At 47.5% G+C, this 13,590-nt stretch overlaps 1 protein-coding gene across 1 annotated transcript in view; it reads right to left on the bottom strand.

Annotated features, from left to right (window-relative positions):
• Positions 1 to 12,871, bottom strand: part of LOC119394496 (tryptase-2) — a 43,083-nt gene extending 30,212 nt beyond the window's left edge. Inside the window, exons 1-2 of the mRNA XM_037661803.2 lie at positions 12,792 to 12,871; positions 332 to 417 (exon numbers count right to left, since the gene is read on the bottom strand). Coding sequence (XP_037517731.2) covers positions 332 to 417; positions 12,792 to 12,825 — 120 coding nt within the window. The 5' untranslated portion in view covers positions 12,826 to 12,871. The remainder of the gene's footprint in view (positions 1 to 331; positions 418 to 12,791) is intronic.
• Between the last annotated feature and the right edge of the window lie 719 nt (positions 12,872 to 13,590).

Here is a 13,590-nt window from a genome sequence, read left to right on the forward strand (position 1 = left end):
CAGCATTTGGCAGTAGTTGCAAACTTGACATTAAGTATACGGAGTCAGCATTTACATAGCTCGCCTTCTTGAAACATGGCTTCCTTTTTAGCGTGTCATCTAGGGCGCGTCCCTTTGTATTTTTATGCTTTCTCCGTTGTCATAATACGCACGATGCATTAATCTAATTCTTATCTCGGTGTCCTGTGATCGCCCGTGTGATACTGCAGATTAATCCTTGCCAGCTTCCGTTCCAATAAGCTCCCTAGTTTTATGTTGTCACCAGCAGTGATTCATTCTCTAATAAAGCGATGCACATGGCCAAAGAAATTCAACAATAACGCCAGCTCACCTGCCATGGCCATTCATCCTTGTTAGCTTCGCGGCCGCCTACGATGCGAAAGTCGGGATCATCAGGAAATTTGCTCTCACCACAAGCTGAAAAAGAAAAGAGAGGGAAGAACCTCGGGGTAAGAGTCACACTCAAGCTCTGCCTCACGATATCTGTGACGTATACAAGTGCATAATGCTTTTGTTTTCATCAATGCATTGGTCTAGGTTTACTAGAACGTAAAACAGCCTAAGTGATCTGCGCCATCAGCAAAATGTACTGTAGCGACGCGACCATCGCTTTCAGCCGGCCACGGAACAATAAGAGCGCCGCCTGGCGGGAGAGATGTAAGATACCTTGTCGCTCCACTTCAAAAGTTAGGATTAGAAAGATTTTTAGTCTGAAGTTCCAGTGTCTAGTTTTAGCTTCATCGGTCTTACCTTAAAGATCCTGTAGCACGGTTCTTGGCCCACGCCCATTTGTGGGTGAGCGCCATCAGAGTGAGGACATCACCATCATAATTATCGTACGCTCTGACGCTTCAGCTGGCTGGACAGCGTGGCAGCCACTCCTCTTCGGCCTATCGCCTTCACCTTCATCCAAATAAAACCAGCGACGATGGAACGGCCACGTTCGGACGCCATCACGTCTCTATAGTATAAACATATTACACAAAATCTACCATAATTTACAAAACAGGCGTTTTCATTTTACTCTGGTGCAGAGATGTCTTGCTTCTCGTGGACCTGCACGGTTCAACGAACCCTCGGCACAGCTGTCCTTGCGAGCCGTTTGCTGTGGCTGACTCCGATTGCAAAGTTTCATCATGATTCGTCCCGACTGGTGTGGAAAGCTCCTCTTGTGTTTGGGGTATTACAGAGACAGAAAGGTGAGCTTGTTGGTGTGGAGCTATTGTATGAAACAAGCGAAAGTACAAAACACTGGGTCGAGGGCAACGATGATGATGGTGGTGATGATATTCATTAACATCGCTTTTAAAGCCGGATGACCACCAACAGACACCTAGACTGTTCGTTAGAGTCATGTATAGCTCCATGTGTGGCAGTCTAGCACCCTGGCTTTCTTTTTTTCTTTATTCGTACAAACTTATGTTTTTATTTTGTACTTTTATCTACGCCTCCAACGACTCTTATTCTATAAATGTCATCCCTGCTTTTTTTCCCCACCAATATTCTAAACGTCTCTTCCTTGCATCAACCACTGCCAAATTGGTATTTTCATTTACTCCGAAGCACAGAGCCTCCAAGAGTCTTGCTGCGCTATATCCTGGTATTTTATTAGAGTGCGTTCAGCAGTGTCTGGATTTTTCTTGGAGCAGTCACATGCATCCTCATGTTGTGAACTGGCGCATGTCTTTTTAGGGGCGAAGCTCCTTATAGCGGCACCCGTTCGTCCCCGTCGTAGTGCGTAACCAGTCTTAACGCTAGTACCAGATCTTGACCTCCAAAGTGGTGCCGGTGGGAGATTTCTCCTGTGCGTTGTTGAACAATAAAAAATACGCAGCATGCGCGTTAACTAAAAGCCGACTTCTTCTGTCTCTCATTCCCCCTTAGCAGCCATTGGCATGTTCCAGTAGGAAACGTTAGTAGAACTAGAAGTGTAAGTGTTAGCTAAAAGCCGACGACTTCTTCTGTCTCTCATTCCCCATTAGCAGCCATTGTTTACCTCCAAAATAGTGCCAGGTGAGATTTCTCCTGTGCGTGATTAAACAATAAAAATTCACAGCGTACATGTAAAATTAAAGTGAGCTGCAAGTCGCCATGACTCTCATCGACCCTTTAGTATAAACCGGCCCGATCTCACGTCGTTGATGATGTACTGGGCATGAAGCTGCGAGACGCCGCCGCCAAGATCCTGCCGTACGAGAGCTTCGCCCCACTCATCATCATTCACCCCGTGGATATGCTGTGGAATTTTTTTTTCCTGATGTAATCAGATCCGGAATGCACTGTTCATGTTAATGTTCGCTAGTGCAAAGGAGGACACAAACGTAAGAGGAGACAAACGCTTTACCATTTGTCTCACTTGCGCTAGCGGACATGAATTTTAACGGAAACCAACTTGCCCAATTTATTACCCTTACTACCAATGCGCTTCCGCTTGTGTTTCCGTACGGCCTATTTCCTCAAATTTTCAATTTGCGGTCACTAGCTTTCTTTTAACAGCGAAGCTCTTCTAGCTGGACGTAGAGTGTGTGGCCATGCCCAAAAATCATCATCATCATCATCATGAACAGGCATGTGCCACAGAGTTTGGCAGTTCCCACTGGCCTGTAATAATCCCTGTGGCTTGTAATAACCCTGAGAACGAGTACAGAGAGAGAGAGAGAGAGAAAGCGAGAAAGAGAGAAACGAACAGAGAGATGGAAAGAAAGTTGTAAAGAAAGAGAAAGAGAAAAATTTTTGCCGAAAAAAAATTTTTGATGAGTCGGGATTCGAATCCGCGTACGTTCTGAAGGAGTGCGCCTAACTTGGCTGTTTGGTACGTTATTAGGACGGGAAGAAACAGCGCTGGACACGGGACGGTGAACGAACGACAGAGAACGGCGCTGATCGCTCTTTCATCGTCCCGTGTCCAGCGCTGTTTCTTCCCGTCTTAACCGTGTACCCTCGATCCGAAGGCGAGCGTCCTAACCACTCGGCTATCCAGGCACGCTAGCAGAGCTTAGAATAGCATTGTATAGTGTAGTGTAGCAAGGGGGTGGGAAAGGGAAGTGAGAGTGAGGAGGAGAGATGTGACGGTGAGCAGGAGGGAAAGAAGGAGGGGAGAGAGTAAAGCGTAGCACAGAAAGAATGAGAGAGAAATAGAGAGAAAGAAATGCAGAAAGAAAAATAAAGAGAGACAGAGAGAACATCAACAAAAAGAGAGAGAAAGAAGTAGAGAGAGAGAGAGAAAAGAAAGATAGAAAGAAACAGGAAGCAAGCATCGCCTCGTCTAGCGACCAGATATCATACCACACGGCCAAGCCGCGCAAGCGCAGTATAGTTAAGCCACGCCCACCGACGGGGACATCGCGCGCAACATCCGCTTTATAGTGCATAGCGTGGCTGCGTACTAGTGATGCAGAACTATCGATGGTACTATCGATACTATCGATAGCTGAGTCACTATCGAGCTATCGATAGTCAAAAATACTGTCGATAGTGCTATCGATAGTAAGAAATTCGATGGTACTATCGATAGTATAAAAATAACATCGCCGACTCACTGCAGGATAAACTCGGTTCCCCGCGCGCGTGGTACATAGTGCAGCCGGAGGAGCAGACTCAAAGGCAAGAAAGTTGACATGATTGTGATCCACCAGAGTGCTTTGCTGACACATTATCATAAAGTGAAACTTTTCAGCTGTAGCGGAATGGAAGCCTTTACATGTGGTGGGACTGCGCGGCTTCAAATTGATATTGCATTTTATGATTTCAAAATAAAAAAAAATATCAAGAAGTTAATTGTAAGCTGTAACTCGTTGCTTTTGGATACGAATTTATTGATGGATATAGTCCGCCATTTTCACTGCGGAAATAGATAATTTCTCGGCCAAAAATTGGTCATAAATTAAGCGAAGCTGGTGGTAGGCTATCGCAAATATTTTGACAATATGGCCGGCCAGCAACCGCATCATTGTTCACACCGCTATCGATAGTATTGTCACGTGGTTGTGACGGTGAAGAATGCTGCAGCAAGACTGGGAAATACGGAGCTCTTTATTTGGGCGAACTTGTGCCCAGAAAATCAAAAATCAAAATACAAGCGATACATGCTACGCACTGATAGCGCCGGGAGCAGTCGTCAGCCGTTGAGTAATCTGATCATCGTTGGAGCGCGTCGTCCTTTATACATCAGTCATCAAACCGTTCCGCGTTATCGCTGGTGCTCGCTTAAGCTCTCGAATAACTTTGACTATTCGCGTCCGGCGCGTAATCTTAACAGAATGATCTCAAACAATTGTGAAGCTTCTCAAACATCACGGCGCGGTCTGCGTCAAACGTTGCTAACAGTCTTTGTGGGTGAAACCCGAATACGTCAAAACAAAGCAATAAACACGCGTGGCAGTAATATAGTAATATCGTTATTGTAATATTACCGATGGTACTACCGATTGCACTATCGATAGTTTGTCGATAGTAGCACTATCGATAGTTTGTTTACACTATCGATAGTTTCAAAAGAACTATCGATACTATCGATAGTCAATTTACCGATAGTTCTGCATCACTACTGCGTACTCCCGAGGAGGAAGCCGTGCATCTCGAAGCTAGACGTGTCGGTCGACGGGGAGTGCGAGCGGCGACGGGCCCGTGCTACGCTGTGCCAAGCTTTGCGCGACTTAGTGCAAACTGCTTGCAATCTTTTTATGATACCTCGTTTCGATCTTTACCGGCATTTACTGTCGATGGCGTTTAGGTACAGACATTAGTTCGCTATAGCTGCCCATCTTTTTATTCTTATTCGTAAACCTTTCTTAAAAAGCTGATCTCGTTATCTGCTTCTGTCATTTTAGAAAAAAAAAAAGCCAACTTATATTCCTTGCATGGCATCGCTTCTGGTTTTCCCATGGGCCCCCATGTCAATCGGCCCACTGACCTTTGCGTAACTTCAAACACCCACAAAATATCCAATTTCTTGCACCATATCGCTGTATGCGACAGTGCCAGTAGAAATGATGACAACGACATGTTCAATTTGGGACGCAGGGACCCTTTAGAGCATCCCTGTAGCCTGACCTGCGGTTACAAGCATCCTCTCAAGGGGATGATGTTTTGTATACGGTTCTCTGTATCGCTACCCCACTCAACGATCGTCAAACGCTCACACCTGTCAAAAAACATGTCTATATCTTATGTTCACTTAATGTAGATCTAGATCTTACGTTCACACAAGAAATCAGGCACCATGAATGGTGCTGTCTCGACGAAGCCTTCGGTATAGCGAATGTCGCAGTGTTCATCCCGCATTACTAACTAGAACACGGATAGGAAAAGCCAAGATTACAGATTGGTACTCATTCCGCGTGGAATCAACTATTACTACGTTGGTATGCATGAAAAGCTGGACCAAGAAAGTCCTGAACTGGGCAACGAAATACGCAAGAACGATCCAGCTCACACCTGACACCCCTGCGGTTTGCCCCTATTTACGCCATCGGCGGGAGGCCAACCCAGGACTTGTTAAACGTTGGATACTTAACAAACGTAACCGCAAAGTGAAAATAAGGATTGGTCAGACCACGTTCTTCGCAAACAACATGCTCGGCTTCTGTTGCATCTCTCTTTCTATGTTGTCGTGATGCAGCTTAAAAAAAGACATCATTGGCCAATTAGACTTATACAGCAAGCGAGACGTTCTTGTCCATGATGCAAAAGAGGCTTCTGATATTGTGTCCTATGACATCGTCCTTCAATACCTCTGTCTCTACAACTCCGAGGAAAAATCACGAATGTGCACATGCGATTCCCTCACCGACAGGGCCGCAGCAGCGAGAGTTGGAAATGTTCCATCATAAAAATTCACATTACCGCCTAAAGGGACGTCGTAAGGCTCTCTCATATCGCCAGTGTTCTTCAACTTGGTGCTTACCTAGCTGCCTCAGCAAATGAAACGGACAAAGGGCATCACTGATTACGCACTTTATAACGGTGGCCTCACGATTCCTGCCACGAGTAGATCTACTGGGACCCTACAAGATCCCCCTCAAGAAGCGGTACGCACCACTGAACAATTAGAATGGGCAGCAGGCTGTTCTTGCATTCTGCCCTCGCCACAAAGCAGCCGTCGCAGCTGTCACCGAACCCGCGACAATACTCACTTCTTGTGCGCAGCCGCTACGGCACCGGTAATATACGTAGGTTTTGTAGCTGGCTATTGCAAAAATCGGTGTAAAGACTTCCTGCAAGTTTTCCAAACTACATTTTCTAACAGCTATTGGGGCCACAAAGAGAATATAATCGAAAGCTTGATCCCAGCATCAGTGGCCGCTTTCCAGTGTGGAAAGAATTCTAAAAGGGCCGGCCGTCCTTCCCATCGGTTTTATCCGAAATCGTTTTTGCGGTGCTGATGTCGTAAATGAACGCTGACTTTCCCGTGTGAATTAAGCCACATCAAAATACGCATATCTGTACAGCTATTAGTCATGCAATATGGTTTGATATACGATGTCGTGTAGTAGTGTGTCTCTGAGCGCGTAATATGTCTATGCTAACGGCAAAATATGCTACAAGCGTCTCTGTGAACCAGGCCGGCAGAAAAGGAGCTCCTACATTCAAGTTTGCCCACGCGAACTCTTCTCGGGGGCATGGATCATGTCAATTTGACCGAAAGGACATTATGCGGCTGCAGAGTATTGCTATTGTAGCGAAGCGTTGGAAGTCTATGTAATGGGTTGCCCTCTCGGGCGCTCTCTAGTGGGTCGTCCCCTTCGGCTCTTCTCTGACAGCACGCTCCTCGCGCTCAGAGTCCGCGCTCTGTCTTGACTGTCGCCGTTGTGCTTCGTCGACTAGTGCCGTCAATAAACGCCTTTATAATTTGGTGGAGGTGCATCGAAAACCTACCACCGCATTCGCCAACGGTACTTTTGGCGAGGGATGTACCGCTACGTGCAGAAGTTCGTTCGCTCCTGCATCGATTGTCAGCGCCGCAAAACATCAACGCACCTGTCGCCGGCAGTTCTGCAACCTCTGCCTTGCCCTGACCGTCCGTTCGGGCGCGTTGGCATAGACTTGTATGGACCACTTCCTCTAACGTCGGCTGGTAACCGCTGGGCCATCGTCGCTGTTGACCACCTTACGCGATACGCCGAAACTGCCGCCCTCCCAGCGGCTACAGCGCGCGATGTTGCTTCCTTCCTGCTGCACCGATTCATGCTGCGCCACGGTCCACCCCAGGAGCTGCTCAGCGATCGAGGTCGTGTCTTCTTGTCGGAAGTCGTCGAAGCCATCCTGAAAGAGTGCAATGTTGTTCACCGGAAAACTACTGCTTACCACCCGCAGACGAATGGCCTCACCGAACGCTTTAACCGCACGCTCGGCGACATGCTCTCGATGTACGTCGCCGCCGATCACACCAATTGGGATGCCATTCTGCCTTTCGTCACCTACGCCTATAATACCGCCCCTCAGAGCACTACTGGTTTCTCCCCCTTTTTCTTATTGTACGGCAGACACCCGTCGCACACAATCGACACAATCCTTCCATACAAGCCGGATCCGTCTGAGTGTGCGCCTATTTCTGCCACAGCCAGACTTGCTGAGGAGTGTCGGGAGCTTGCGAAGACGTTTACTACGCATGACCAAGAGCGGCAAAAGAGCATTCGCGGTGACACCACCACTTCTGCGCCCACGTTCCGCCCTGGAGCACTCGTATGGCTCTCTGTTCCTACCACTGCACCTGGCCTCTCTTCCAAACTGCTGCCCAAGTACGACGGCCCCTACCGTGTCGTCGAACGCACATCCCCGGTCAACTACCTGATCGAGCCCATTGAACCATCTTCGGACATGCGCCGTCGAGGGCGCGACATTGTCAACGTGGAGCGCCTGAAGCCCTATCATGACCCGCTCATAGTGACAAGCAGTTAGGTCGCCAGGTGGCTCCCTTTTTCGCACCCGGGGTAATTGTAGCGAAGCGTTGGAAGTCTATGTAATGGGTTGCCCTCTCGGGCGCTCTCTAGTGGGTCGTCCCCTTCGGCTCTTCTCTGACAGCACGCTCCTCGCGCTCAGAGTCCGCGCTCTGTCTTGACTGTCGCCGTTGTGCTTCGTCGACTAGTGCCGTCAATAAACGCCTTTATACTATGAAAAGTTTTGCTGAAACGTCCACACGGCTTTGTAAAATTCGCGATTCATTTAAACGGCTTAGAATAATATTTTGAATATTTACGTTTAACCATGCATATTTCAATGAACTTTCAACATTGCTTTACCAATGTTTTAATCGGTTTTATTTCTCGACAATTGGGAATATTGCTATGACGTTCTAATATTGAAATGCAGAACTATTTCAATGACCTTTTAAGGCGGAAATTCAACACGCTGTGAAGAATATAGCAGTGGCTTCTTAAACTGTCTGCGCCATTGATGTATATATAAAATACTATTGGCCAACTTTCAACACTTGACAATACCCCCAATGGTGTTTCAACAATGCCTCTATCATTTCAATGCCGTTTTTTGAACTAGAGCAATGTTCAAGAGCCTCTCAACCACAATTTTTGTAGGGACTATAACCTCGAAGTATGAGGGCTCTAGGAATAGACTGGAGGTTACTGAGGTGGGACAAGCATGTCTAAAAGATGTTTTCTATACAGTCGAACGAGAAGCGCACCTGTTTCACTACATCCTGCACTGAATGAAAATAAAACATACACATACAACATACTCATATGAACATGAACCCGGGACATGACAAGGAAACAAGAACGCGAACTAAGAACTTAAGCAGAAATCCATGCGCATAAATGGTGCGGTGAGCATACGGTACTCGAATGGTGATAAGGAGCGAGGACTAGCGTCGTGGACGAAAGCCTTAGCAAAATAAAGAAATGTATGCTGCATTATTTCAACTATTTGTTGCACGCGGTGAAAGAGTGCGGCCATATTGGCGCAAGTCACGGGCATAATTCTAGGTGTTGCCAATAATTTACATTCGCTAGAGTGTACCCCAGGTTATTTTTATGGCTCTCAAACAATGTTATGGCTCACAGTTGCGACATGGACGCAACTCGCAGCGCTCTGTTGCACACGAGGGACGAATGCACCCTGTAAAAAAAAAAAGGAAAAGAAAAAAAATAAAAACGGGGCACTTGAAGAGCAAAGCTTATCGTGTTATCTTCACGGAAATGATCGCAGACACATTGCTACACGACGTTTAGCAGCAGGGGTCCCTAAATTTCTCCCTGCTCGTGACGCGAATAGCCGATAGTCGCCGTTACGCAACCGTGCCCCGAGGAGGGCACAATGTGCAAAGCCCGACACGGGAGAAGACGCTGGATCGCGGAAGAGAGGGGCGCCCTTGTCAGTCGTGGCGCCAAGGTCGTTCGCCCAGTTGCGTGATTCGGTCGCGTAAAGCGCGTCGGGTGTGAGAGCGGCCAGCTGCGTGCCCATGCAGACGCGGCATTTATCAGGCAAGAGTTGCACAGCAGTCAAGAAAATAGCAGTCCGACCGAGAACGTTTTGCGCAAGCCGCGATCGTCGACCGCCAGAGCAAGCGTCGTCTCGTATAAGCCGGCTGCTGCAGTGAGGGTTTTCGGGTAGCGTACCCGGAGTCATTTGTACTGCGTGCAGCAGTGACCGCCGGTGGGAGAGTGTGCGACAAGTGGCCGCTTTCCGGCCTCGTTCCCAGAGGGCCTGAAAATGGGCTTCTCGTCCAGCCTGCAACGCCGACGTTGATAAACTTCAAACGTCACTTTGTGTCCCTGTGCGTATTCAAGGCTGTTGCGCATTGCAGGGCGTCTTCACTGTGCGTCACGTCATCTCCACTGCATGCAGTAGCATGCGAAAGAGTGAGCGCGGCTCCGGTTTTATTTCTTGTTGATGATAATTGCTGGGGTTTAACTCCATATTTCTTGTTGAAGCCGACATGTCTGCTTCTGTTTCTTGCATCAACCATAAAGTGAGGACTAAAAAAGCCTTCAAGTGCGTTGCCTAAGAGGAGGGCAAATGTCGTAAATCGAGACAGCTCTTTAATTCGGGTGTCGGGGCAGTGTGGCTGCAGCCCTCTTCTTAATGAAATGCAGCTGAAGGAACGCAGCAAAGATGCCGATTGAGAGGGAACTGGAAGCACGATATTTAAGGACGGCACAGGGAGCGCAACCTGGGTGCGCCACATTCGGGTCGCTCTCAGTGTGCGTTTATTAAACTACCGATTGCTATGGCACACCGATCGCTGCGACGAGACACCACGTCCCTCCGCATCACTCACAGAATATATAGGCCGATGGAGAGACTCCTCAGAAAGAGAAGAGATAGTTTTCACAGCGCATTCGATTCCGCGAGGGCTTTTACGTTTCCGCTGTTTCGTCTGGCAGGAATCGTGTTTTGATTTCGAAATTAACGTAGTTGTCATACCGAAATTGCGCGTTTTTGTACATCTCCTAGTCAGTCATTCCTAGTTTCACTAGTTAAAGGCACGCTTTGTTTAACAGCCAAGCTGTTTAAGCTAGCCGTAATTTGTGCGGCCTATCAGAAAACTACCATCATCATTAATACACATCATGTAGCGCGAAAAAGACCCAATGGACACACAGAACCACAAACCACAGGCGCTACTAACAACTTTAACAGAAATTCAGGGTACTCAGAATATATATGCGTTCCAAACGCGCAAGCGCAAACGTGACAACCGGCAGGCTACAGGGGGCGCTAGGTTGTTTGCTGCGGAACATACATATTTCAGTCGTATTGTTGTGAATTCTGCCTAGCGCCCCCTGTAGCCGGCCGGTTGTCACGTTTGCGCTTGCGCGTTTGGAACGCATATATATTCTGAGTACCCTGAATTTCTGTTAAAGTTGTTAGTAGCGCCTGTGGTTTGTGGTTCTGTGTGTCCGTTGCGTCTTTTTCGCGCTACATGATGTCTATTAGCAAGCACCAACTAGCCCAAAAACAAGTCCTTCTGCATATCATCATCATGAACTGGTATGTGCCACAGAAAGTGGGCAAATCCCACTACTCACCACTGGTCCACTAAGAGAGATAGAGAGAGAAAATTTAGAGAAATAATGGGAATAAAGACAGAGAAAGACATAGGAAGATAGAGAAGGAAAGAGAAGCACAGAAAGGGAGAGAAAGAGATAGAAAAAAATAGAAAGATCAAGAGAGAAATAACGAGACAGAAAGTGAGAGAAAAAAGAATGCGATAAAGAAAGAGAAAAAAAGAGAAATAAAGATAAAAAAGCGAGAAAGAAATTGAAAGGAAGAAATAGAAAGAAACAGATACAAAATAGAGATACAATAAACAAAGAGAATGGCAGAAATAAATAAGAGATAATGAGAAACAAAGGCGGCCACCCAGCTGCGCTGTTCCTTCATGCTTGGCACGAATAGTGCGAAGCTGCCATACTAGGGAGCGGGAAAGGCAACGGCGGCTGCGAGAAGAGCCCGAAGCGACGGAAGCCCTACTACGCCAAGGACGACGTGCCCGTAGATCTATGAGAGGTGCGAACGCTCGGTTCTGGAGTTGGACATCCGTATCGAGACAAACCTAGCGAAAGCCTAGCAACAACCTAGAAGCAACCAGATTGGACTTCAGAATCGTCCAGTTTCGCTTTTTCAAGCCCTGCGCGACTTAGTGCAAGCTTCGCCAATTTTTTTTTGTTCTATTATTATTTGTTAAGGAATGTCTCTTCATTCAGCTTTCCTTTTTGCGTTAATGGAATGACGTTACAATGACGTTAACACATGCGCGCGACGCAACGGCGACTCGTTTGCTCGGTTCGCTTTCATATCATCATAATATCATATTTATTTCAGACAACCAGTATACATAGTTGCCTAGGGAATCGGCGTAAATGATGTCGATGTCTGCAGAGAATTCTTCTCACAAGCGTTGAAATGTGAAGGAAATCGCGTTTCAAGGGCTTTTTTTGAAGAGTTTAGCAAAAGGTTCGCTACAATATAAGGACTTGCTGCTGAAATCTATTAAAATAGCAAGAGACGGAAACATACTTCTGTGGGCAAAATGAAGGCTATAGTTGGTAGACGCACTGGAAATTAAGACAGCGGTATGGACCGACGACGATGCGTTTCTCTCATGCGTTCCCGGTTCGCAGCGCTGTGCCGTAGTCAAACGTCACCGAGACCACCTCATACGGGAAATCTATGAGGCTTAAATGGGCTAGGCTAGACAACGTGTGCATTAGCAGGCCTTCTATTGCTTTATCGGACAAGCAAATTGACTTCCTTTCACACGTTTGCACGCGCAACGTCCATTCATGATGCACAGTAATGATGTTGACAGGCTTGTCATTTAACATTGCTTTATCATTCTTATTGTGCATTCTTTCTATCACATTGCACAGGTTGTGACATACAAATCTTGCTGCGAGTCAGCGCTGTTGCCTGTATCTTTCTTTTAGTAGTCCTCTGCCTCTTGCGCGGTCGTAATTTCCAAAACGAAGAAAATTTGCATCGATGTATTGAACGGCTGCATTTCGTGCTCTTATTATATGACGCTGTCGGAGCGCCGCTATTTATGGCCGTAATTATCAACGGACGTCACGTCCCAGATAATCTCATTTGCGCTCTGAGTGGTGCAACTCGTATCTTTTATATGCCAATGACACGTACATTGACAGTGGCCAAAGTTTTACCTCCGATTGTTTTGCAGCCACATTTACATAATGTTAAGGATGATCCGCATTTTAATCTCGCGTTTTTTCTTTTTCTTTCTCTCTCTCTCTCTCTCTCTTTTTTTTTTTTTTTTTGAACTGCGGAATTGACAAATAGGAAATGCCCTTACTGGCAAAAAGTTGACTCACAGTGGTTCGTGCCGATCGCGAAGCCCCTGTTCATGGAGGAATTCCAGACCTGCGCCCGGTACGCCCGCGGCAGCAGCAGGAGCAGCGTGAGCAGGTGCGTCATCATCGGCCTCCGCCGCATCCCCGCCGATGTGGTGTCACCGCTGCACGCGATTGACTCTGCCATAGCGCCGGCACCCGCGGCGAGTGATGCTCCTTGACACAGGAGAAAGTAAAGAGGAAGAGCGAGGGGGAGGGGTTAGCCACCGCGAAAACCGGATGGACATCTCGCGCACCTCGCCGGACGCTTTCCCTATCATCTGCCACACAACGACGCTCGACTCTTCTATTTTTCTCATTCGACTCACCCTTCTCGTTACTACGTAAGGAGTCGGTTATCTCGCAGCTCCCCGGGTTCGACGACGTGACCGCACAGTCAGGAAAGCCGACGGACCGCGAGCGTTGTGCCGGAGTCGTCGACCGACGCCGTGACACGAGGGGCGATTCAATCCCCCCTCGACCATCCTTTGCACCCGGATCATTGCGTATCGCAGACAAGAAGAAAGAAAAATGCGATTTCGGGCAGCCGCCGAAGGGGAGCATTCAAGAGTGACCGAGTGAGCGTCTTGGCGGGACCACACCATTATGCCTCCGAGATCCTTTACGCTATACTGAGGACGCGGTCAAAGTCACTGCACGAAAAACGCTCTTCAACCGAAGAAAAATAAAAAAGTAACAATGTCAGCTCAGGCCTGAACAAAAGCGATACTTCGCCTCACGTGCCGGTCTAGACTATAGAGTTTTATTTTCTGTTTGGATG

The sequence above is a fragment of the Rhipicephalus sanguineus genome, chromosome 5 (genome assembly GCF_013339695.2).
Source record: "Rhipicephalus sanguineus isolate Rsan-2018 chromosome 5, BIME_Rsan_1.4, whole genome shotgun sequence".
In the NCBI taxonomy this organism is placed as follows: domain Eukaryota; kingdom Metazoa; phylum Arthropoda; class Arachnida; order Ixodida; family Ixodidae; genus Rhipicephalus; species Rhipicephalus sanguineus.